The following is a 24,787-nucleotide window of genomic DNA, read 5'->3' as shown; positions in this document are numbered from 1 at the left end:
ATTTTCTTTTTTCCTTAGTTTCTAGGGTATTAGAATAGCTAGAAGGAAATAACTGAAACGGTGGAACTGCAACCCATAACATCCTTTGAAATTTGTTCTATAGCTACTTGTTAAACTGCAATTTGAAAGTTACCAACTTTTGGTATATATGTTATATTTCACAATAAGGAAATAACTGAAATGGTGGCACTGTAACCCATAACATTCTTTGAAATTTTCTAACTACTTGTTAAATTGCACTTGAAAATTTAGCATTCCTATGTATCTATGTTATATTCCACAATAAAAATATGATTATTAAAAAAAAGAAAAAAGATCCTAGCAGAGAACACAGATGATGTAACGACATCTAGATAAGGAAAGGTTTCCTAAACTGTACATGAAATGTGCCAACCACCAAGGACAAGACTGATGTATTTGAGGACATTAAAACTAAGAACTTTGGTTCATCAGGAGACTCTGTAAGAGAGTGAAAAGTCCAGGCACAAATGTAGAAAGGATATTTACAACACACATTGCTGTCAGAGCATTGAAAATATATAAAGAGCTCCTTTAGAATCAACAAGAAAAAGCCCACACTGTTGAAAACGTGGCCAAACTTGAAAAGCGACACCATAGTGGAAGAAATGGAAATGCCCGATAAACTTTAGAAAAGGTGCTCCACTGTAATTGTCTTTATGAAAATGTAAGTTAAAGCCACAGGGAGGCACATGTGCACCAGATGGCCCAAAGCTATGACAAGTGAGGGTGGGCAAGGGTATGAAGCCTCAGGAACTCTGATGCAGAGCTTCAGGGGACGTGACCTGGGCAGTCATGTTGGAAAACACACTAGTGTCCCTGGTAAGATTGAAAATTTGTATGCATCTTGACCCCACAGTTCCTCTCCTAGAGGAGCATGTACACAGGACATGTCTTACAAAAATGTCTCCACCTGGAGACATCCACATGCCATCAACCTAGAATGCATAATTAGATTGTTGTTGCTCAGAAAGGGGGTGGGCTAGCTCCAGCCACACAGCTGGTGGCAGAGCCTGGAGAAGCTTCTGGTTCTCCTGCCTCCCCCTCCAGGCCTCCTTTCCTCAGTGCTGCTCTCCTGACTTGGATGGAGTCTCTGATCTGGTATTTCCCTCCCTGTCCCCAGAGCCCGCGGTGGTGTTTGCCAAGGAGCAGCCGGTGCGCAACGAGGTGCAGGCCGAGGCGGGGTCCAGTGCCACGCTGAGCTGCGAGGTGGCCCAGGCCCAGATGGAGGTGACGTGGTACAAGGATGGGAAGAAGCTGAGTGCGAGCCCGAGGGTGCGCGTGGAGGCCACGGGCCGTGGTCGGTGGCTGGTGGTGCAGCAGGTGGGCAAGGCGGACGCTGGGGAGTACAGCTGTGAGGCCGCGGGCCAGAAGGTCTGCTTCCACCTGGATGTTACGGGTAGGTCTCACATTTGGGTGGAAGGGGCAAGAGGGCCTGAACAACAGGGATGCAGCCAGGCTTTTCCTGTTGCCTTGTGTTTGGAGCTATGCAGGAGCTTCTGCTGGTCACCTATGCCCCAGGGCTCCGCCCACTGCCTGAGGTTTGGGGTGCTGTGGGTGCTTGGGGTACAGACTTTCCTGGTAGAGGCGTATCTCGGAGATATTGCAGGTTTGGTTCAAGACCATGGCAATAAAGAAATACCACAGTTAAGTGAGTCACACAAATTTTTTTGGTTTCCCAGTGCATATAAAAGTTATGTTTACACTGTACAGTAGTCTACTAAGTGTGCAGTAGCATTAGGCCTAAAAATACAATATCTGTACCTTAATTTAAAAATACTTTATTGCTAAAAACATACTAATCATCATCTGAGCCTTCAATGAGCCATAATCTTTTTGTTGGTGGAGGGTCTTGCCTCAATGTTGTTGGCTGCTAACTGATCAGGATGGTGGTTGCTGAAGGCTGGGTTGGCTTTTGCAATTTCTTATAATAAGACAACAATGAAGTTTACGTATAGATGGACTCTTCCCTTTCATAAAAGATTTCTCTGCAGTATGCAGTGCTCTTTGATAGCATTTTACCCACAGTAGAACTTTCAAAATTGGGGTCAATGCTCTCTCAGCTTTATCAGCTAAGATTATTTAATATTCTGGATCATTTAGTGTCATTTCAACAATGTTCACAGCATCTTCAGGAGTGGATTCCATCTCAGGATACTTTCTTTTCTGTGCATCCGTAAGAAGCAACTCCTCATCCATTCAAATTTTATCATGAGATTGCAGCAATTCAGTCACATGTTCAGGCTCCACTTCTAATTGTAGTTCTCTCGCTATTTCCACCATATCATCAGTTCCTTCTTCCACTGTAGTCTTGAGCCCCTCAAAGTCATCCATGAGGGTTGCAATCAACTTCTTCCAAACTCCTGCTCATGTTGATATTTTGACCTCCTCCCATGAGTCATGAATGTTCTTCATGGCATGTAGAATGGGAATCCTTTCCAGAAGGTGTTCAATTGGTTTTCCCGGATATATCAGATGAATGACTACCTATGACAGCTATAGCCTTGTGAAATGTATTTCTTAAATAATAAGACTTGAACATCAAAATTACTCCTTGACTCTTGGGCTGCAGAATGGATGCTGTGTTAGCAGGCATGAAAACAACATTCACTTATTCTCCATGTCCAGCAGAGCTCTTGCATGAGCAGGTGCAGTGTCAATGAGCAATTTGAAAGGAATCTTTTTTTTTCTGAGCCATAGGTCTCAAAGGCAGGCTTAAAATATTCAGGAAGCCATGTTGTAACAGATGTGCTGTCATTCAGGCTTTGTTGTTCCATTTACAGAGCACAGGAAGAGTAGAATTAGCATAATTCTTAAGGGCCCTAGGATTTTCAGAATCATAAATGAACACTGCCTGCAACTTAAAGTCACCAGCTGCGTTAGCCCCTGATAAGAGAGTCAGCCTGCCCTTTGAAGATTTGAAGTTAGGCATTGACTTTTCCTGTCTGGCTATGAAAGTCCTAGATGGCATCTTCTTCCAAAAGAATGCTGTTTTATATCCACATTGAAAATCTGTTGTTTAGTGTAGCTATCTTCATCTGTAAGCTTAGCTAGATCTTTGGGATAATTTGCTGCGCTTCTACACTTGCTGCTTCACCTTGCACATTTCTGTTATGGACAGGGATTCTTTCCTTAAACCTCATAAACCAATCTCTGCTGGCTTCATACTTTTCTTCTGCAGCTTCCTCATCTCTCTCAGCCTTCACAGAATTGAAGAGAGTTAGGGCCTTGCTCTGGATTAGGCTTCAGTTTAAAGGAATGTTGTGACTGGTTGATCTTCTATCCACACCACTTAAACTTTCTCCATATCAGCAGTAAGGCTGTTTTGCTTTCTTATTCGGGTGTCCAGTGGTAGTAGCACTTTTACTTCCTTCAAGAACTTTTCCTTTGCATTCACAATTAGCTGTTTATCCTAAGAGGCCAAGCTTTCAAACCTGTTTCAGCTTTGACATGCCTTCCTCACTAAGCTCAAACATTTCTAGCTTTTGATTTAAAGTGAGGGACGTGGCGACTCTTCCTTCTTCTTGAATGCTTGGAGGCCATTGTAGGGTTACTGATTGGCCTAGTTTTCAATATTGTTGTGTCTCAGGGAATACGGAGGCCCAAGGAGAAGGAGAGAGATAAGGGAATGGCCAGACTTTGGAGCAGTCAGAACACATGCAACATTTATCACTTAAACTCGCCGTCTTACATGGGTGTGGCTGGCAGCGCCCCTAAAACAATTAAAATCGTGAAATCAAAGATCACTGATCACAGATCACCATAACAGATATAATAATAGTGAAAAAGTTTAAAATATTACGAGAACCACCAAAATGTGACAGAGAGACATGAAGTTGGCAATGCTGCTGGAAAAATGGCACCGACAGATTTAGTTGAGGCAGGGTCACTAGACTTCTGATTTGTAAAAAACGCAGCATCTGCAAAGTGCAATAAAGCGAAGCATGGTTCAACGTGGTGTGCCTGTGTCTGCTGCTATCAGTTCCTCCATCTGGCCCCAACAAGCTCGACAACCTCCGTCTTCCCCAGCATGAACTCCTGTCCCAGTGGCTTCCTCGCTGTTAAGGTTGAATCTGCAGGATCAGCAACCCCCAGCCTTGGGTCTGCTCTAGGAGCACAGCCCTGTTCTCTGGAGCCTTGGGCAGAGGGGACATCTGGCCTAGAATGCTCAGCCTGTCTGAGTCCCTGTCTCTGGCTTGGGGCTGTCCCTGACGTCAGCTGTCTGTGCTGGGCTCTGCTCAGACCCCTTCCCTGTCCAGGCACTGGGCCAGGCCCTCCTGCCTTCTGCCCTGCCCCTGCTTGCTCTCCCAGCCCCTGTCCTCCTGGCGGCAGGCCTGGCTGCCTACCCAGTCCCGTCCCCCATCAGTGGAGCCTGGAGACTGTTCCCGTTTGCTAATGCTGCCATTATGCAAAATACCAGAAATGGATTGGATTTTATAAAGGGGGTTTATTTGGTTACAAAGTCACCATCTGAAGGCCATAAAGTGTCCAAGATAAGGCATCAAGAATCCAGTACCTTCACTGGAGGATGGCAAATGGCATCCCAAAAACCTTGGTTAGCTGGGAAGGCACGTGACTGGCGTCTGCTTGCTCTCAGGTTGCATTTCAAAAACGGCTTGGGGTGTCTGTCCTCTCAGCTTCTCTGGAGCAAACTCTGGGCTAGCTTCAGTAAAAGTCTCCTTTGAATGGCCTTCTTCAAAATGTCCCTCTAAGCTGCAGCTCCTCTTCAAAATGTCACTCTCAGTGGCTCTCCAGAAAGTCACTCACAGCTGCACTGAGTTTCTTCTGTTTGTCTGCTCATTTATATGACTCCAGTGATTTAATTCAGACCCACCCTGAATGGGTGGGGTAACAACTCCATGGAAATTATCCAATCAAAGTCATCACCCACAGTTGGGTGGGGAACATCTCCATGGAAACATGCAATCAAAAGGTCACATCCCAATCAAAAAGATTAATCAATCTGCCTCCAAAAGATTGCATCAAAGATGATGGCATTTTGGGGGCCATAATACATCCAGACGGGCACAGAGACCTTCCTGCACACTGAGCAGGGGGCAGGGGTGGTCTCAGCTCCCCTGCTGTGCTCCTAGGATTCCTAGGCACTGGTGGGATAACCAGCCTGTAAGAACACACCTGCAGCTGCTGACATGCTGGTCCTGAATGGCGGGACTTGTGGGCTCCTCACCGTCCCCCTGCTGCAACCAGAGCTGCTCCCTAGATGAACTGTCGAGGGGACCCCCACTTCTATGTCCTGACCCCTCCGCCTCCCTCTTTACCCCCTGCTATCTTGGCTACTGTGCACCTCTCTGTTGCTGCGCTGGTCCTGCTGCCCCAGCCTGTCCTGGCCCCACCTCTCACCTGGCTCCCTGTTGCCCTTCTAGAATGCTGTCTCTGATCCCTGGCCGGGGCACAGCTCCTGGGAGTTGTTGCTTTGCAGCCTCCGCTCGCTGCGGAAGCTTCATGGAATGGGCCCCGAGGACAGGGCCGCCGGGGTCTCAGCCTTGTGTTCTGGCTCAGAGCTCAGCCTGGCCTCCTGCAAGTCCCGATCCTCGCTGTCGCATGCTTGCTCAGCCGGAGACTGTGGCCGAGGAGGCTGGAGCTGGGAGGCCAGTGCAGAGGGCTGGGGTGGGGTGGTCCGCCGGCAGGTCCCTCCCCATGGGTGGTGGGTGCCCTCCCTCTCTCATGGTGGCTGACCTCCCCCCACCCCCCCAGAGCCTGAGCCAGGAGCCCACGAGAGACCTGGCCGCCGGGAGCCTCTGGTGGTCAAAGAACACGAGGACATCGTCCTGACGGCCACGCTGGCCACCGCCTCTGCGGCCGCCGTGACGTGGCTCAAAGATGGCGTGGAGATTCGCCGCAGCAAGCGGCACGAGGTGGTCAGCCTGGGGAGCACGCACACGCTGACGGTCCACGGCGCCCAGACCCTGGACAGTGCCATCTACAGCTGCCGCGTGGGTGACCACAGGCAGGACTTCCCCGTCCAGGTGGAAGGTGAGCTGCGGGTCGGCGGGGAGCTGTGGGAGGGGGCCTCCCTTCTCCTCCATCCCGGCCTGGCTCCTCTGGGCACCCCGTGTCCACAGCCAGTCTCCCAGGGGTGCAGGGAGGGCCAGAGGGACTGTGCAGGGGCTCCAGCTGCTAGGTCAGCCTGAGCAGAACCCCTGGGCTGTCCTGAGCCCCTCATCCCGACTTGACGTCCCCTCTCGCTGCCCGCAGAGGTGGGTGCTACCTTCTCCCAACCCCTGGAGCCCGTCAGCGGGGAGCTGGGTGGCACGGTGACGCTGTCGTGTGAGCTGAGCCCGGCCCAGGGCGGGAGGTGGTGTGGCGCTGTGGGAGCACCCAGCTGCGGCCCGGCAAGCGGTTCCGAATGGCGGCCGAGGGACCCCGGCGCTCCCTCACCATCACTGGCCTGCGGGCCGAGGACGCAGGGGAGTACGTGTGTGAGAGCCGCGACGACAGAACCAGCGCCCAGCTCACCATCAGTGGTAGGCCAGCCCGTCCTGCTGGGGTGGACGCTGGGCCGTGGGGGGATGGACGAGCTCCAGGAGGCTTCTTGGAGGAGGCGGCGTTTTCAGCAGCTTCCACGGGCTCTCGGCTGCACCCCACCCTCAAGCCAAGTTCCTTTCCACAGTTCCCCGTGTGGTCAAGTTCACGTCTGGGCTGAATGGGGTCGTGGTGGAGGAGGGCCGCGAGGCCACCTTCCAGTGTGTGGTGTCCCCTGATGATGCGGCCGTCACCTGGTACCGGGATGGCGCCCAGCTGCTGCCCAGCGGGAAGTTTCTCATATCACAGAGCGGCGCCAACCACAGCCTGACTATCCTGGGGCTGACCCTGGAGGACACGGGCCAGATCACCGCCAAGGCCGAGGGTGTCTCATCCGAGGCTGCCCTCAGGGTGCGAGGTAGGAGGTGTGGGCAGCGGGCCCTCCTTCCCACAGGTGCCCCCGTGTGGGATGGCTCGGAGGGAGCCAGTGTGCTGGCCGGTATGCGGGAGAGCTGAAGTCTGTCCTGGAGAGAGGAGCGGGTTTCAGGTGGGGCCAAGGGGCCCTGATGGAGGCGTCGGGGAGGCTGCGATGGCCCAGGCAGTCATCCTGAGGGATGGCGAGGTGGGAGGGAGTCGGGCTGTCAGTCCAGTGCATGCAGTGGCCCAGAGATGGGGATGAGGTTCATGTGTGTATTCGTGGTGAGGCCTGGGCCTGGCTGAGAGCAGACCGGTAGAGAAAGTGGCAGGCATTGGGGAAGTACAAGCTGAGGCTGCCTTGCGTGGGGAGAGTTAGGGACTTGACTTGGGGGTAAGTGGGAGCCATTGCAGGTTCTTGAGTAAGAGACTGCTGTGGGGTGGATTTGCCTTTTGTGGCAATCACAGGGCCAGCCTGAAAGTGGGGAGGCCCAGGAGAGCCTGTTTCTCATTCCTGAGCAGGGACACAGATGCTGGGCCTTGCCAGTACCTTTCCAACCAGCCCACCCTCCCCAACACCCCCTCTCCCACCTGTATGTCCAAGCCACTGGTACAGGGACCAGGCCTTGGGAGATGGAGCAATTGTTCAGAGCAGGCGAGCAGCAGGTGGGAGACAGGCCAGAGAGGACACCTTGCTGGGCCTGAGTTTCCTTCCATTAAGTCACACCTGTCCAAGTGTGCGGCTGTGGCCTGAATGTGGGGCCGCAAGTGTGGGGGCAGCCCCACCTGTGGGCCTGGGCAGGGAGCTGGGGGCTGCCTGGCTGGCCCCTCCGTGCACTGGCTTTCCCAAGGCATTGGGGTGGCTGCGATGATTACCCCCCTTTCCTGTGATCCCAGAGGCGCCCGTGCTCTTCAAAAGAAAGCTGGAGCCTCAGACAGTGGAGGAGCGGGGCGCGGTGACCCTGGAGGTGGAGTTGACGCGGGCGTGGCCGGCGGTAAAGTGGACGCGGAACGCGGTCGCTCTGGCGCCCGGCGGGAACGTGGAGATTCGCGCCGAGGGCGCGCTCCACCGCTTGGTTCTGCACAACGTGGGCTTCTCCGACCGCGGCTTCTACGGCTGCGAGACGCCGGACGACAAGACGCAGGCCAAGCTCAACGTGGAGAGTGAGCGCCGTGGGGCGGGGTGGGGTGGAATGCAAGGCGTGGGGGGCGGAGCGGGAGAGCGCCTCGGGGCGCGTGCATGGTGTGGGCGGGGCACGGTGGAGCGGGGCGCACTGGAGTGGGCCGGGGCGCAGTGGGGTGTGATTCAGTGGGGTGGGCAGGAGGCAATGGGGTGGGCTTGGCGCGGAGAGGCGGGGCGCGGCGGGGCGGGGTGCAGGGATGAGCGCGGAAGGCCAATGGTATGGAGGCAGGTTCAGCCTGGGGGGCAGCTGGGCGGCCTCTCGGTGGGAGGAGAGGCGGCTTCTGGGAGCTGGCGGCAGGCCCCCTGACCCCCTCCTTTCGAACCCTCTGGTCAGGGCGCCTGGGGGCTGATGAGCAAGAGGGCAGGCTTTTGGTGCAGGGGGCTCAGCGCCCATCGCCCCTCTCCCCAATGTCCCTGCAGTGCGCCAGGTGCGGCTCGTGCGGGGCCTGCAGGCCGTGGAGGCGCAGGAAGAGGGCACGGCCACCCTGGAGGTGCAGCTGTCGCACGCCGACGTGGAGGGCAGCTGGACGCGCGACGGCCTGCGGCTGCAGCCCGGGCCCACGTGCAGCCTGGGCGTGTGCGGCGCCAGCCACACCCTCACACTCTCCGGGCTGCGGCCAGAGGACAGCGGGCTCATCGCCTTCCGCGCCGGGGGCGTGCACACCTCCGCGAGGCTCGACGTCACCGGTGGGTGGCCCAGCCCTGCCCGGGAATCTGTGGGGGCTTGCGCTGGGATCAGCTCAGGCTTCGGGAACCCCATCCCCGAAGGCTTCCCACTGGCCCTGCTTTTCTAACACTCACCCCGCTTCTGCCTCCCAGAGCTGCCTGTGAGGTTCACCCGCCCCCTGCAAGACGTGGTGGCCACGGAGAAGGAGAAGGTGACCCTGGAGTGTGAGCTGTCCCGTCCCAACGTGGACGTGCGCTGGCTGAAGGTACCCTCTTCTCTTCCGGACTCCTGGCCCCTCCAGCATGCCGGCTCATCTCGGGAAGGCGTTCCCAGTGTCGATCCCCTAGCACTCTCTCTCCCCCGCTAAGCACTGACGAGACCCCTGCCCCATCTCCTTCCTCCCCAGGACGGTGTGGAGCTGCGGGCAGGCAAGACCATGGGTGTGGTGGCCCAGGGCACCTGCCGGAGCCTCGTCCTTCACCGGTGCGAGCTCGGGGATCAGGGCGTGTATGTGTGTGATGCGCAGGATGCTCAGAGCTCCGCCTCCCTGAAGGTGCAAGGTGAGGGCTGGGCAGCCTGGCTGGTGCCCTCAGTAGGTCACATCACTTGTGGGGCGGGGGGGCGCGGTCAGGACGAGGGGGCCTGGGAGCCAGCTCCGGGTTTGCCCAGTGAGGCAGCCTTCCTTGCTGCCCCAGGCCGCGACATCCAGATTGTGAAGCCCCTGGAGGATGTGGAGGTGAAAGAGAAGGAAGGTGCCACCTTCACTTGTGAGGTCTCCGATGATGATGTGCCGGCCCAGTGGTTCCAGGAGGGCAGTAAGCTGCGACCCAGCGACAACGTGCGCATTCGCCAGGAAGGTACTCCGGGGCGGGTGCAGCGGGGCCCTGGGCTCTCCCTTCCTTGTTCTCTGTTCTGGTTTGCTAATGCTGCCATTAAGCAAGATAGCGGAAATGGATTGGCTTCTATGAAGGGGGTTTATATGGTTACAAAGTTTCAGTCTGAAGGCCATAAAGTGTCCAAGGTAAGGCATCAACAGTCGGGTACCTTCACTGGAGGATGGCCAACGGCGTCTGGAAAACCTCTGTTAGCTCGGAAGGCAGGTGGCTGGGGTCTGCTTGCTCCCAGGTTGCATTTCAAAATGGCTTTCTCCAAAACGTTGCTCTTGGGGAGTTTTGCCTCTCTTAGCTGCAGCTCCTCTTGAAAATGTGTCTCTCAGTTGCTCTCCAAAATGTCACTCTTAGCTCTGCTCTGAGGTCCTTCTGTCTGTGAACTCCTTTATACGACTCAAGTGATCCAATTAACACCTACCCTGAATGGGCAGGGTAACGCCTCATGGAAATTATCCAGTCAAACGGTTCACTCACAGTTGATTGCATCATATCTCCGTGGAAACACTCAATCAAAGGATTCCAACCTAATGAACACTAATATGTCTGCCCACGTAAGATTGCATCAAAGAACATGGAGCTTCAGGGGACATAATACATCCAAACCTGCATACCCTCTTAGCTGAACCCCTCCCCGCCTCACCTCACCCCCAGACTCCTGCCCACCTGACCTACTTCCTGGGCCCCTCCTCCCCTGACCCCCTTCCCTGGGGCCCCCCCAAACTGGCCTGGCCCTCAGTGCTGTGTGTTCTTTGTCCTCAGGAAGAACCTATACGCTGATCTTTCGGAGTATCTTGGCGGGAGATGCAGGGGAGATAAAATTTGTAGCTGAAAATGCAGAATCGCGAGCCCAGCTCCGAGTGAAAGGTGAGGGGGGCTGAGGGGAACAATGTAAGGGCCTGTTAGGGGCTGCCCGCCAGCAGGCCCAGGTCTGGCATGGGGTTTTGGGACCCCATGACCCAGGAGGGTCACCAGGAGACCATCTGCAGCAGGAAGACCATGCTGGGGGGCGGTGGTGTGTGTGTGAGGACTCAGGGTCTCCTCCTTTGTTTACATGGAGGTCATGGTGGCTGCCACCTCCTGGGGCTGCGTGGCTGTGGAGAGAAGGGGTGTGCAGCCCGGGCGGCCAGCGAGCCAGGCACTTCCTGGTGACAGTGACAGGCCCAGCGGGCAGGGGCTGGCGAGCCAGGCCGCGAGCAAGCACGGGTCTCTGGACAGCAGGCTGGTGGGAGCGGGGATAGGCAACCTGGGGGAGCCTCTGTCCTCATGGTCAGTTGTGCCCAGCACATCTCAAGCTGGGCTGTGACATAGACACTCCGGCTGGGCTCCCGATGGACTGTTTCAGCCAAGAAGCGAGCAGCTCCTTTCCCCTGAAGCCCCTTTAGCGGGGATGACCAGCCCAGAGCTGGGAGAGCCTGCCCAAGGCGAAGGGCCCTCGTCCCACAGTGGGGAGCGGCAACCACCCGCCCTGACCCAGCACGGCCGTATACCTGCAGAGCCGCCGGTCACCATTCTGCGTCCACTGCGGGACAAAATCGCCATGGAGCGGCGCCGCGGTGTGCTCGAGTGCCAGGTGTCAAGGGCCAGCGCCCAGGTGCGATGGTTCAAGGGTGGTGTGGAGCTGCAGCCGGGGCCCAGGTACGAGATGGTCAGCGACGGCCTCTACCGCAAGCTGATCATCAACAGCGTCCAGCCCGAGGACGAGGATGCCTACACGTGTGACGCCGGGGAAGCCAAGACCACTGCCCAGTTCTTTGTGGAAGGTCAGGGGCTGGGTGGGGTCCAGCGGGGTCTGTGGCCTTGCTAGTTTGCTGTGGTCTCTCTGGAGGGGACTCAATCCTAAGGGGGGAGTCATCGGGGGCCTCTCATCTGAGTGACCCGGCGCCTTTGCCTGCAGAGCAATCCATCACCATCGTGCGGGGCCTGCAGGACGTGACGGTGATGGAGCCCGCCCCCGCCTGGTTCGAGTGCGAGACCTCCATCCCCTCAGTGCGGCCGCCCAAGTGGCTGCTGGGGACTGCAGTGCTGCAGGCGGGTGCAGACGTGGGCCTGGAGCAGGAGGGCACGGTGCACCGGCTGGCACTGCGGCGCACCCACTCGTCCATGACGGGGCCCGTGCACTTCACCATCAGCAAGGCGCGCTCCACCGCCCAGCTCATCGTCTCGGGTGAGCACGCCGTGGGTCTGGGGTGAGGCGCCCGGGCACCAGGGTGGGTGGAAGGGGTCCTGGTGGCCCTGCCCCTTTACCCCTGCACCCGTCTCCCCGCCCGCTGCAGACCTGCCCGTGGTGCTCACGCGGCCGCTGGAGCCCAAGGCTGGACGCGAGCTGCAGTCGGTGATCCTGTCCTGTGACTTCAAGCCCCCGCCTAAGGCTGTGCAGTGGTACAAGGAGGACACGCCACTGGCACCCTCGGACAGGTTCAAGATGAAGCTGGAGGGCCACATGGCTGAGCTGCGCATCCTCAGGCTCACGCCCGCCGATGCAGGCATCTACCGGTGCCAGGCGGGCAGCGCCGAGAGCAGTGCCGAGGTCACCGTGGACGGTGAGGGGTGCAGGGCCAGCTGGGGTGTTCTGGGGGGGCAGGCAGCCAGCGTCCCGGGCGCTGAGGGCCTTGTGCGTGTGTCTCCTGCAGTGCGGGAGGTGACGGTGACGCGGCCACTGCAGGACGCGGAGGCCACCGAGGATGGCCGCGTCTGCTTCTTGTGCGAGCTGTCCCACGAGGACGAGGAGGTGGAGTGGACGCTCAACGGGACGCCCCTGTACAACGACAGCTTCCACGAGGTCTCCCACGAGGGCTGCTGCCACACGCTGGTGCTGAAGAGGGTCAGCCGGGCTGACACAGGCACCGTGCGCATCTCCTCGCCCAAGGTGTCGGCCACCGCTCGCCTGGAAGTCAGAGGTGGGTCACCTGGCACATGCGTGGGCCAGACTGCCACCCGTCACCTGGTGCGCGACTGCTGGGGAGGGAGAGGGGGTGCACAGGTCCAACGGGCTCCAGGGGTGGAGGAGGGGGTGCACAGGCCCAGGGTGGGGGACACCCATGGACGCCAGGGCCCTGGGAAGTGGAGTTGAGGGTACAGAGGCCTGAGAGCCCTGGAAGACGGCGTTGGGGGTGGAGAGGCCCGAGGGCCCTGGGAGGTAGAGTTGGAGTGGGGGACACACTCAGGTCCCAGGGCCCCCAGGTGTAAAAGAAGGGCACACACAGGTTTGAGCAGCCTGTGGAAGAGGGGGCTCCCCAGTGGGGTTGTCCCCGAGAGTGGAGGAGGGAGGGCCCCAAAGGCCCTGGGCATGGAGGAGAGGGTGGGCTCCAGGATACTAGTGGAAGGCCCTGACGTGCCCCCACCTGCTCCCCCAGCGAAGCCCGTGGTCTTCCTGAAGGCCCTGGACGACGTGTCCGCCGAGGAGCGGGGCACACTGGCCCTGCAGTGTGAGGTCTCGGACCCCGCGGCCGGCGTGGTGTGGCGCAAGGATGGGGTGGAGCTGGCTCCCAGCGACAAGTACGACTTCCTGTGCACGGCGGGGACGCGGGGGCTCGTGGTGCGCGACCTGAGCCGCGAGGACGCCGGCCTGTACACCTGCCAGGTGGGCGCCTCCGAGACCCACGCCCAGGTCAGCGTGCACGGTACGTGAGGGGCTCCACAGACCTCGGGGGGTTCCGGGAAGGCGCGAGGCAGTGGCAGTGGGGGCTGGGGGTCGGGACATGTGGCTGCTGGTTCTTCATGGGGTCCGGGGCCTGGGGTCCACTGCTGCCCAGGGGGTGGCTCAGCCCACTCTCCAAGTCTCAGCAGTCAGACTTGCAGTGTGCAGGCCACGGCATTTTACTCGGGACGCCGATGTTTTGCTGCAGCAAAGGAATCCAGGTCACTTGTGAGCACGGAAGTAGCTTTGGGGATCCAGGGCTGGAAAGCAATTTTTATAGATGTGAAAAAGCAAGTTAGCTTGATTCTTACCAATTGGATGAGGGTTTGTCTGTCTCATAGTGGTGGGTTTAGAGGAGGTGGGCTTTATTTTTATGTTGGATCAAACATCATGAACTTGAGGCTTGATGAGCTCTCTGGGCCAGCTGCCTTGGTGTGGCTTTCAAATTTCAAAAGATAGGAAGAGGAAACTCAAGAGATAACAGTTTTATCAGTGGGAAGAGCTGGCAAAGGCTCAGAGAACCGAGTGGCATTGGGAATGGAGAGAATGAAGGGTGGGAGGCTGGACTGACTCTGCCTGATGGGGTCCTGGGATGCAAGGTCTCATGGAGCAGAGAGGTGGACTCTGCCCTGAGGGTCAGTGTCCGGGCAGAAGCTAGCGCAGTGGGCATGTGGGACACTGAGGGGGATGATCGGGGAAGCTCCAGGTAGTGGCGACTGGGCACTGGGGCTTACACAGAGAGCGGGTGGTACTAAGCAGGGGGATGCCAGGAAGCGGCTCCTGGGCAGAGGGCACAGCCTGGAGAAATGTGTGGAGAGAGGGCTGGAGGCAGGCACCGTTCCCACTTTCCACAGAGCAGCTGGGCCCAGCCCTATTCCCCATGGATCTGTGGGTTCCTTGGAGCAAGCAGCCTGGTTCTCTTGAGTACAGATGGCTGCCTGGCCTGCTGTGTACACTTGTCATGTTGCACAATTACCAACAGTGCTTCTGTCACACCCCAAAGTGCCCTGGTTCAGATCACAAATTATATGGCATCGTGGGTCCCCAAGGGGCTTGGGCAGGGGTCTTGTTCTCCCCCTGGGGTCTGACCAGGCAGTACCATTCTTGGGGGATGTCCTGCACTGGCCGGGCTGGCGTGATGGCTCCTTCCTGTGGCCCTGCAGAGCTGCACGTGGGCATCACCAAGAGGCTCAAAACGACAGAGGTGCTGGAGGGTGAGAGCTGCAGCTTCGAGTGCATCCTTTCCCACCAGAGTGCTGGTGATCCGGCCGTCTGGACAGTGGCTGGGAAGACTGTGGGCAGCTCTGGCCGCTTCCGGGCCACATGCCAGGGCCGCAAGTACACCCTGGCTGTCCGCGAGGCTGTACCGAGTGATGCCGGGGAGGTCGTGTTCTCCGTGCAGGGCCTCACGTCCAAGGCCTCGCTGGTAGTCAAAGGTGGGCTGCGGGCTGGGGGTTGGGGGCTGCCAGGTGGCCGGGCCCCTTCCAGAACTGTCCCCACCCTGGGCTCTACCCTTCTGGAGGCTCGGGGGCTTGTTGGGGTGCCAGGGGTAGGTTCCAGTTTTACTGGGCAGAGCTTCCCCACGTGTCTGCTGAAGGACCAGGGTTTCCTGTTTCCGGTCTTGCTCCCACTGCTCCCTCAAGCTACTGACGTGTTGCTTCCCACATTTTGCTACTGATATTACTGAGCTCTCACAACCAGTTAACATACTGGTTGCAGATTGATCCAACACAACTCGCAGACAGTGCTGGGCATACTTGGAGCCTCGGTGCTCTGAACGATGCCAAATGTATAAGTTTCCATGGTGCAAGCTATTCACACTTTCCAGGCCCCTCTTTTCATGAGATTCTGGGCTTCTGGCATTCTAGGGTTCTCAAGCTCCGGGGGTCCCAGAGTTGCCAGGGCTGTGAAGTCCCCAGATGCATGCCCTGTCCCCGGAGCTGTGGCTGCAGCTGCTGGCTGAGCCTCACTGGCGGCCGTCTCTGCTTCCCTCAGAGAGGCCGGTGGGCATCACAAAGCCCCTGGAGGACCAGCGGGCTGCGCCGGGCGAGGACGTGGTCCTGAGCTGCGAGCTGTCGCGGGCAGGTGCCCCTGTGCGCTGGCTGAAGGACGGGAAGGCCATCCGGAAGAGTCAGAAGTACGACGTGTTCAGCGAGGGCGCACGCGCAGTGCTGGTGGTGCGCGCAGCCTCGCTCGAGGATTCGGGCAAGTATGCATGCGAGTCGGAATCCTCCAGGAGCACGGCCTGCATCCGCGTGGAAGGTAAGTGTCCCCGGAGATGCCATGGGAGTGGTCCTATGGCGAGCCGTCCCCTCAGCGTGGCGAGGGGCCCGCTGGCGGTCAGGGAGGAATTTCCCAGGCCGCGGAGCCTCTGTGTACTGTCCCCTGGGGTCTGCATGGGGTCTTTGCGAGCCTCAGCCCCCTCCTCTTTCTCCAGAAAAGGCAAACCGGTTCACTGAGGAGCTGGCCGACGTGCAGGTGGAGGAGAAGGGCACCGCCGTGTTCGCGTGCCGGACGGAGCGTCCGGCGGCCACGGTCACTTGGCGCAAGGGCTCCACGGAGCTGCGTGCATCGGGAAGGCACAAGCTCAGCCAGGAGGGCCTGGCCCTGAAGCTCAGCATCAGCGCGGTGGAGAAGGCGGACGGCGGCACCTACACCTGTGACATCGGCCAGGCCCAGTCGCAGGCCCATCTCCTGGTACAAGGTGAGCCGGCCCTGTGCAGCCGCTGCGCCCGAATGCCCACTCGCTGGCCGGTTTCTGCAGACTTTTGCGGGCTCAGGCATGTAGGTTTGCTCAAGGTAGAGCCTTATGGGAGCCTCGGGAGGTGGTCTGGAGAGCGAGGCTCTGCTTCTGCTGGCCCCGGATAAGTGCAGCCTCGGTTTCCCCATGCATAAGGAGAGAGAATGACCACCCAGCCTCGTCCTTTGCAGACGAGTCCCAAGGGCCCCAAGGGATTAAATTGCAGTCCCTCTTTGGTTCAATGTGTGTTTCTGAAGCACCTGCTCCTTGCCAGGTGCATAGTAGGCTCAGGAAGTGAGCTTTGCATATATTTATGTACAGGAAACATCCCCAAGGCCCCTGTGGAATTGAGCTGGCTCAGGAACGGGTTGATGGGCTCCTGGTGCCACTGTGGCTGCCCCTTCAAGGAGATGGCTCTTGTTGGAAATGGGCAGCCTAACTCAGTGTTCCAGTTTGCCAATGCTGCTTGATTGCAAAGCACCAGATATGGATTGGCTTTATAAAGAGGGTTTATTTGGTTACACAGTTACAGTCTTAAGGCCATAAAGTATCCAAACTAAGGCATCAACAATCAGGTACCTTCACTGGAGGATGGCCATTGGCTTCTGGAAAACCTCTGTTAGCTGGGAAGGCACATGGCTGGCATCTGCTTGCTCCCAGGTTGCGTTTCAAAATGGTGTTCTCCAAAATGTCAGCTTCAGCCTTCAACAGCTGTCTTCAAAATGTCTCTTTAAGCTGCAGCACTCTCCAAAATGTCACTCTCAGTTGCTCTTGGGGCATTTTGTCCTCTATTAGCTGCAGTTGCTCTTTAAAATATCACTCTCAGTTGCTCCAAGGTCCTTCTGTCTGTGAACTCCTTTATAGGACTCCAGTGATCCAGTTAACACCCACCCTGAATGGGTGGGGTAACACCTCCATGGAAATTATCCAATCAGAAGTTTTGCCCACAGTTGATTGAGTCACATCTACACGGAAACACTCAATAGGTTCCAACCTAATCAATACTAATACGTCTGTCCCCACAAGATTGCATCAAAGATAATGGTGTTTTGGGGTAACATAATACTTCTGAACTGGCATACCCAGACAGGCAAATTTGGGGGGAGAACCAGCAGCCCATATTATTGTTTACTGGGGCTCTTTGCTATTAAAATCTCCATGTTTGAACTGCTTGCTCTCCACAACCCTTACAGGCAGGGTGAAGATTGTTATTCTCAGCCTGTATTAGGAAACTGCAGCTTGAGGTACATCTGTGAGCGGCCCAGGGATATCGGGCAACATAGAACCCACCCCTTCTGGGTGCAGCCTTCCCCAGGTCACTGAGATTTGGGCCTGGCAGATCTCCCGAAAGTCACTTGTAGAGGGCCTGCCTGATCACAGGAGATAACTGATTTGGTGTTTGAAAGACCAAAACAATAATACTTCTTTGTAACATGAACAAGGAAACCTCACTCTCTTTTAAAGTTTTTTCTTTTAATTATCATAATAGAAAATGACAACAGTCAAAGAGAGAAGGTTTCACAGCCACATTTTTATATCCTTTGAGCTTATATACTTTTCATCAAAAGAGCACATGGAAATTCTACATTGAGAAACAGCCTTTTCACTGCAGTAGAAGTTAGTGATCTCTTAGAGAAACTGGGGGCTTGAATAGGAAAGGGCTATAAGAATAGTCAAAATACCTTTTAATTAAATAAATGACTTACATGTACGAGTTGGTTATGAAAGCATCAGTAAGACACAAACATTTCTGATTATCTTGGCATAAAGAACTGGCATCTGAACGGTGGCTTGTTACAAGAATAAGGCTTCTGTAAAACTTTAGTTTAAATAGTATAAAAAGAACTACTGTACCTTCACCTGGGGAAAACAGGGGTAGGGCACATAGAAAAGGGTCAGAAATAAGAGATCTAGATGTTCCCAAAGGCTGTTAGCAGCCCTTACCACCCTCCATCTGCTCTCATTTTCTTTTTATTGCTTTGCCTTTCCTTTTGAAAATTAAACTTTTTAACTCGGTGAAAGCATTTTTTTTTTCAGCACAGTAAAAGCCCTTTTATCTAATAAAGTTGATACTCGTAGTTAACCGAAAAAGTCAGTCAAACCGAGAGTCATTAAGCAATAAAAGATACTCTTAAATACTGAAAACATATAAATGTTCTCTAGGCTATTGGTGTGGGACAGACCCTTTTCTCTGTGTGTTGGACCTCTGAGCAGAGGTCCTTGTTTGTTTATTTATTTATTTATTTATTGCATAAATTATTCTCCTCATGCACCATCTATAGGATTTTCCCACATCAGTTCCTTTAAAATGGAGGCATGTGAATGCAAAAGAAATGAAAAAGGAATCTGAGGCCAGGAGTTGTCTCAATATTTACGAATTCTTTCTAATCAGTTAACATACCTAATTCAACAGCAAAATTCTTTTTCCTAGCAATTCACTCTTTTTAAGCCCCCAAAGCATTTTAACTTAACATTTAATATAGCCAGAGCTCAGTTTTTTAAAAAAATTTTGAGAAGTTGTGGGTTTACAGAAAAATGCAGAAAATACACTTCCCATACATCTCCCCCCCACAGTTTTCCCTCTTATTAACACTTTTTGTTAGTGCAGTTACCTTTGTTAAAGTTGATGAATCAATGTTATTATAATTATACTGTTAAGTATAGTCCATATTAAGTATACATTAGGGATCACTGTTTCTATTGTACAGTCCTATATTAAAAAATTTTTTTATCCTGGGAACATATATACAACCTAAAATGTTCCCTTTTAACGACATTCAGATACACAATTCAGTGCTGTTAATTACATGCACAGTGTTGTGCTACCATCACCACCCTGCATTACCAAAATTTTTCCGTCACCCCAAAAAGAACCCTTGTACCAATTAACCTTTCACTCCCCACCCCCTGACCCCCATCCCAGCCCCTGGTAGTATGTATTCTACTTTCTGACTCTATGAATTTGCTTACTCGACTTTCTGCATTTCAGTGAGATCATAAAGTACTTGTCCTCAAGGTTCACCCACGTTGTCACATGCATGAAGACTTCATTCCTTTTTAAGGCTGAATAATGTTCCATCATATGTATATATCATGTTTTGTTTATCCACTCATCTGTTGATGGACACTTGGGTTGTTTGCATCTTTTGGCAATTGTGAATCATGCTGCTGTGAACATCAGTGTGCAAATGTCTGTTCGTGTCCCTGCTTTCAGAACTGCCGGGTATATACCTACTCACAGGGTTGTACTTAGCTGCCCGAGGAAGCGCCAAACTGCCTTCCACAGCAGCTATACCTTCTCCATTCCCACCAGCAGTGAATAAGTGTGCCTGTTTCTCCACATCCTCTCCAGCATTTGTTACTTTTGCTTTTTTTAATAGTAGCCATGCTTGAGGGTGTCAGATAGTATCTCATGTGGTATTTGTTTGCCTTTTTCTAAGGGCTAATGATGTTGAGCATCTTTTCATGTGCCCGTTGGCCATTTGTATATCCTCTTTGGAGAAATACTTCTTCTAGTCTGTTGCCCATTTTTAAATTGGGTCATTTTCTGTGTGTTGAGTTGTAGGATTTCTTTTTATATTCTGGATATTAAACACTTATTAGATATGTGGTTTCCAAATATTTTCTCCCATTCTGTAGGTTGTCTTTTCTACTTTCATAAGGAAGTCCTTTGATGAATAAAAGTTTAAAATTTTTATGTAGCCCCATTGTTCTAGTTTGCTAATGCTGCCGAATGCAAAACACCAGAGATGGACTGGCTTTTATAAAAAGGGGGTTTATATTTGGCTACACAGTTACAGTCTTAAGTCCATAAAGAGTCCAAGGTAACACATCGGTAATTCGGTACCTTCACTGGAGGATGGCCAATGGTGTCCGGAAAACCTCTGTTAGCCGGGAAGGCACGTGGCTGGTGTCTGCTCCAAAGTTCTGGTTTCAAAATGGCTTTCTCCCAGGACGTTCCTCTCTAGCAAGCTTGCTCCTCTTCAAAACGTCACTCACAGCTGCACTGAGTTCCTTCTCTTTGAATCAGCTCATTTATATGGCTCCACTGATCAAGGCCCACTTTGAATGGGTGGGGCCATGCCTCCGTGGGAACATCTCATCAAAATCATCACCCACAGCTGGGTGGGGCACATTCCAAGCAAATCTAATCAGCACCAAAATGTCTGCCCCACGAGACTACATCAAAGATAATGGCGTTTGGGGGACAGAATACATTCAAACTGGCACACCCATTTATCTATTTTTTCTTTGGTTGCTCTTGCTTTTGGGGTAAAGTCTAAGAAATTGTTGACTAACTCAAGCTCCCGAAGATGCTTCCCTATGTTTTCTTCTAAGAGTCTTATTTGTTTGGTTTCCTTTATTTAGGTCTTTGATCTATTTTGAGTTAACTCTTGTATATGGTGTGAGGTAGGGGTCCACCTTCATTCTTTTACATGTGGATATCTAGTTTTCCCGGTACCATTTGTTGAAGAGCCTGTTCTCTGTGCCACATCTACTGCAAGAATGAAGACCATTCTCAGCAGCCAGCCCTTGACATTCCAGAAAAGGTAAACATCATGCTGAAGAGATGCACAGTGATTGTGAAGGGCCCCAGGAAACCCTGTGGAAGGACTTCAATCATATCAGTGATAGAACTCAGTCTACTTGAGAAGAAAAAGAAGAGGCTTTGGGTTGACCAATGGTGGCCACCATCCACACTAACTGTAGTCACATACAGAACATGACCATAGATGCTACACTGGGCTTCTGTTACAAGATGAGGTCCAGGTATGCTCACTTCCCCATCAGCTTCGTTATTCAGGAGAGTGGGTCTCTGGTTGAAATCCAAAATTTCATGGGTGAAAAATACGTCTGCAGGGTTCAGATGAGGCCAGCTGTTGCCTGTTCAGTATCTTAAGCTCAGAAAGATGAGTTAATTCTTGAGGGAAATGACACTGAACTTGCATCAAATTCAGCTGCTTTGATTCAGAAGGCCAAAACAGTTAAAAAGAAGGATATAAGAACATGTTTGGATGGTATCTATGTCTCTGATAAAGGAACAGTACAGTAGAGTTGTGCAGCAATGGAAACAAGATGCCAGACCTATTTGTGATTTTAAAGATGCAATAAATTCGTCTTTTGTTCTAGTTTGCTAATGCTGCCCTTAAGCAAAATACCAGAAATGGATTGGCTTTTATAAAAGGGGGTTTATTTGGTTACACAGTTACAGTCTTAAGGCTATAAAGTGTCCAAGGAATTGCATCAACAATAGGGTACTTTCACTGGAGGATGGCCAATGGTGTCTGGGAAACCTCTGTTAGCTGGGAAGGCATGTGGCTGGCTTCTGCTCCAGGATTCTGGTTTCAAAATGGCTTTCTCCCAGGATATTCCTCTCTAGGCCGCAGCTCCTCTTCAAAATGTCACTCTCAGTTGCTGTTGGGGCGTTTGTCCTCTCTTAGCTTCTCCAAGCAAGAGTCTGCTTTCAACAGGCGTCTTCAAACTGTGTCTCATCTGGAGCATCTCTCTCAGCTCCTGTGTATTCTTTAAGGTGTCCCTCTTGGCTGTAGCAAGCTCGCACCTTCTGTCTGAGTTCTTATATAGAGCTCTAGTAAACTAATCAAGGCCTATGATGAATGGGCAGGGCCACACCTCCATGGAAATTATCCAGTCAGAGTTATCACCCACAGTAGGCTGGGGCACATCTCCATGGAAATACTCAAAGAATTACAATCTTAACTACACTAATGCATCTGCCCACAGAAGAATGCATCAAAGATAATGGCATTTTGGGGGCCAAAATACATTCAAACTGGCACATCTGTTAAAAAAATCAGTTGACAAGAGGATCGTGGCAAGATGGTGGAATAGGGAGCGCTGAGGACTATGTTATTCCACCCAAACAGCTATTAAACAGGAAGGGACTGTCTGAAACCACTACTTCAAAACTCTGGAGTCCAGAACACTGTGTAGCATCCAGGGAAGAGCAGGAGAAAGAGGTTGGCAAAGTATGGGGAAGACTAGTAAACTGCTCTCTCTGCATGACAGTTACCACTGCCCATCCCACATTCTCGTGGCAGGCTACCATGGCATCCAGCTGGCTCACCAGTGTGAGAAATGATGCAAAAATCCTTTTCCCTGACATCAGGGGGTGGGCATGACTGATGGCTGATCATGGTTTTGGATTAGCAACTTCGGATCACCCAGGGCCTGGTTCTGAGTGCGTCTGTCATCCCAACCTGTCTCTGACAAAGGTGGCTGACAAGATTTAAAGATGCTGCACTTTCTTGGTGCTGCAGGGGATAGTGGGAGGGCTGCATTTGCTGGACAGGTCAAGAAAGAGCTGCTCTGGGGAACCGTGAAAGGAGCACCTGGTCCCCTTCCTGAGCTTTTCCCCAGGGCAGTTAACAGATAGTCTGCAACTCTTTCATGCATCCCTGTCCATCTGTTGGCTGGGAAAGGCTGATTTTAGAAATTCCTCTCTAGCATGCCCCTCTCCCAGAATCTGTTTTCCAGGCAAAAGCAGCATGAGACAACAAAAGGAATGTAAAAAACTGCAGAGGTGGGCATTCTGGGACAGAGGCCTCTTGGCTTCAGACACCTGGGAAACAGAGGAGACAGGTAAACTCCTGTAAACAGGGGAACTCTGAGACAGCTAACAAGCATAGGCCCAGAAAGACAGAGAGGGCCCTATGTGCCAGTTTGGATATATTATGTCCCCCCCAAAACCATATTTTTTTAATACAATCTTGTGGGGGCAGTTTGATTAATCTTTTTGATTAGGGTGTGACCTCTTGATGGAGAGTTGACCCCACCCATTCAGGGTAAGTCTTGTTTAGTTTACTGGAGTCCTTTAAAGGGAGCTCACACAGAGAGCAGAGAGATGAAAATGCCCTGGCATATGCTAAGCCAGGAGACACAGATGCTTGCTGAAGCTTTGAGATGCTAGCCCAGAGTTTGCTCCAGAGAAGCTGAGAGAGGACAAAACACCCTGATAGCAGCTGAGAGAGACTTTTGGAGAGATGCTTGGGAGCTGATGCTTGGAGATGCTTAGAGATGCTTGGAGTTGTGAACTAAAGGATGTTTGGAGATGCTAATCTGAGGACTCACAGGAGCTGAGAGAGAAGCCAAAATGCAACCCGCGAACAAAGCACCAGCAGAGTGTTCTAGATGACATAAGCCTTTCTTCAGTGAAGGTATCCTCTTGTTGATGCCTTAGTTTGGACACGTTTATGGCCTCAGGACTGTAAATTTGTAACCAAATAAACCCCTTTATAAAAACCTAACTGTTTCTGGTATTTTGCATAATGGCAACATTAACAAACTGGAATACCCTGTGCTTCATATTTGCCTTGTGCAGACATTCCTGATTGGAGGGCTGGCACTCAGGGAAATCTCTGTCATATCATCAGGTAATTGCAAAAAGAAACAGATGTATTGGACTAAATCTTAAGAGTTAACATTTTAAAATATTTAAAATATTACAATGTATGCAGCATAAAACAAAAGATTATAAGACAAAGAAACAGAAAATGAAGACCCATCTAAAGAAAAAGGCTAAAAATTCAGAAAATGCCAATGAAGATTATGAGGTTGTGGACAAATCAAACAAAGCCTTTAAGAAAATGATCCTAAAAATGCTTAAGGAAATGAAGGAAAATGCAGAGAAAGAACTAAAAGATACCAGGAAAACAATGAATGAGTAATATGAGAATCTTAGTAAAGACGTAGACACTTATGAAAGGAACCAAACAGAAATACAGGAGTTGACCACAATAACTGAAATGAAAAATTCCCAGGCGGGTTTCAACAGCAGAATGGAACTGGCAGAAGAAAGAATCAGTGAACTCAAAGACGAGAAAATTGAAATGAGTCAGGATGAGAAGTAGAAAGAAAAAGAATTTTAAAAGGTGAAAATAGCCTAAGAGACCACTGGGACACCATCAAACATACCAATATATGTAATATGGGAGTTACAGAAGGAGAAGAAAGAGAGAAAGGGGCTGAAGGAATATTCAAAGAAATAATGACAGAGAACTTCCAGAACTTAGAAAAAGACATGAATATGCACATCCAAGAGGCCCAGAGAACACCAAACAGAAAAAAAATGAAGAAAAACACACTGCTTCATATATTGATCAAATTATTGAATTCAAAGAACAAGTAGAGAGTTCTGCAAGCTGTGGGAGAAAAACAATGTGTTGTATACAGGGAATTCCTAATTAGATTGATTGCTGATTTGTCATCAGCTACTATGGAGGCAAGAAGGCAGTGGGTTGAAACACTTAAAGTGCTGAAAGAAATCAACTACCAACCAAGAATTTTATATCTGGTGAGACTTTCTTTCAAAAACAGAGAGATTAAGACATTCCCAGATAAACAAAAGCTGAGGGAGTTCATCACCACTAGATCTGCCCCACAAGCAGTGCTAAAGGTGGTTCTTCAGAATGAAAGGAAAAGACACTAGACAGTGGTTGAAAAAGTCATAAAGAAATAAAGATCTACAGTAAAGGGAACCATTTGAGTAGTCATAAGTGCCAGAATTATTGTATCATTTATTTGGTATGTAACTCCACTGCTTACTTCCTATAGGTGCTAAAATGAAAATTCATGAAAAATAATAATAAATCTACAGTTTTGGACATACAATTTACAAAGATATAAGTAGTAACAGGTACAAAAAAAGGTAGCTGGACAGAGGGATCTAGGAAAAGAATATGTGTATCCTATTGAAGTAAAATTGATATCAAACCAAATACGATTTTTCTGTACTTGG

General features: G+C 52.3%; 1 protein-coding gene across 1 annotated transcript in view; it reads left to right on the top strand.

The window, feature by feature from the left end:
* OBSCN (obscurin, cytoskeletal calmodulin and titin-interacting RhoGEF) overlaps nucleotides 1-24,787 on the top strand; it is a 229,973-nt gene that overhangs the window by 104,983 nt on the left and 100,203 nt on the right. The window contains 19 exon segments of the mRNA XM_037823238.1: nucleotides 1,142-1,417; nucleotides 5,734-6,012; nucleotides 6,235-6,329; nucleotides 6,332-6,503; nucleotides 6,650-6,919; nucleotides 7,813-8,079; nucleotides 8,519-8,785; nucleotides 8,918-9,030; nucleotides 9,172-9,325; nucleotides 9,461-9,622; nucleotides 10,415-10,519; nucleotides 11,149-11,415; nucleotides 11,550-11,819; nucleotides 11,929-12,195; nucleotides 12,286-12,552; nucleotides 13,009-13,275; nucleotides 14,456-14,728; nucleotides 15,288-15,554; nucleotides 15,730-15,996. Coding sequence (XP_037679166.1) covers nucleotides 1,142-1,417; nucleotides 5,734-6,012; nucleotides 6,235-6,329; nucleotides 6,332-6,503; nucleotides 6,650-6,919; nucleotides 7,813-8,079; nucleotides 8,519-8,785; nucleotides 8,918-9,030; nucleotides 9,172-9,325; nucleotides 9,461-9,622; nucleotides 10,415-10,519; nucleotides 11,149-11,415; nucleotides 11,550-11,819; nucleotides 11,929-12,195; nucleotides 12,286-12,552; nucleotides 13,009-13,275; nucleotides 14,456-14,728; nucleotides 15,288-15,554; nucleotides 15,730-15,996 — 4,305 coding nt within the window.

This window comes from Choloepus didactylus (genome assembly GCF_015220235.1).
Source record: "Choloepus didactylus isolate mChoDid1 chromosome 11 unlocalized genomic scaffold, mChoDid1.pri SUPER_11_unloc2, whole genome shotgun sequence".
Taxonomy (NCBI): domain Eukaryota; kingdom Metazoa; phylum Chordata; class Mammalia; order Pilosa; family Megalonychidae; genus Choloepus; species Choloepus didactylus.
Note: the sequence above shows the minus strand (reverse complement) of the source record. Positions and strands in the feature narration are given on the sequence as shown.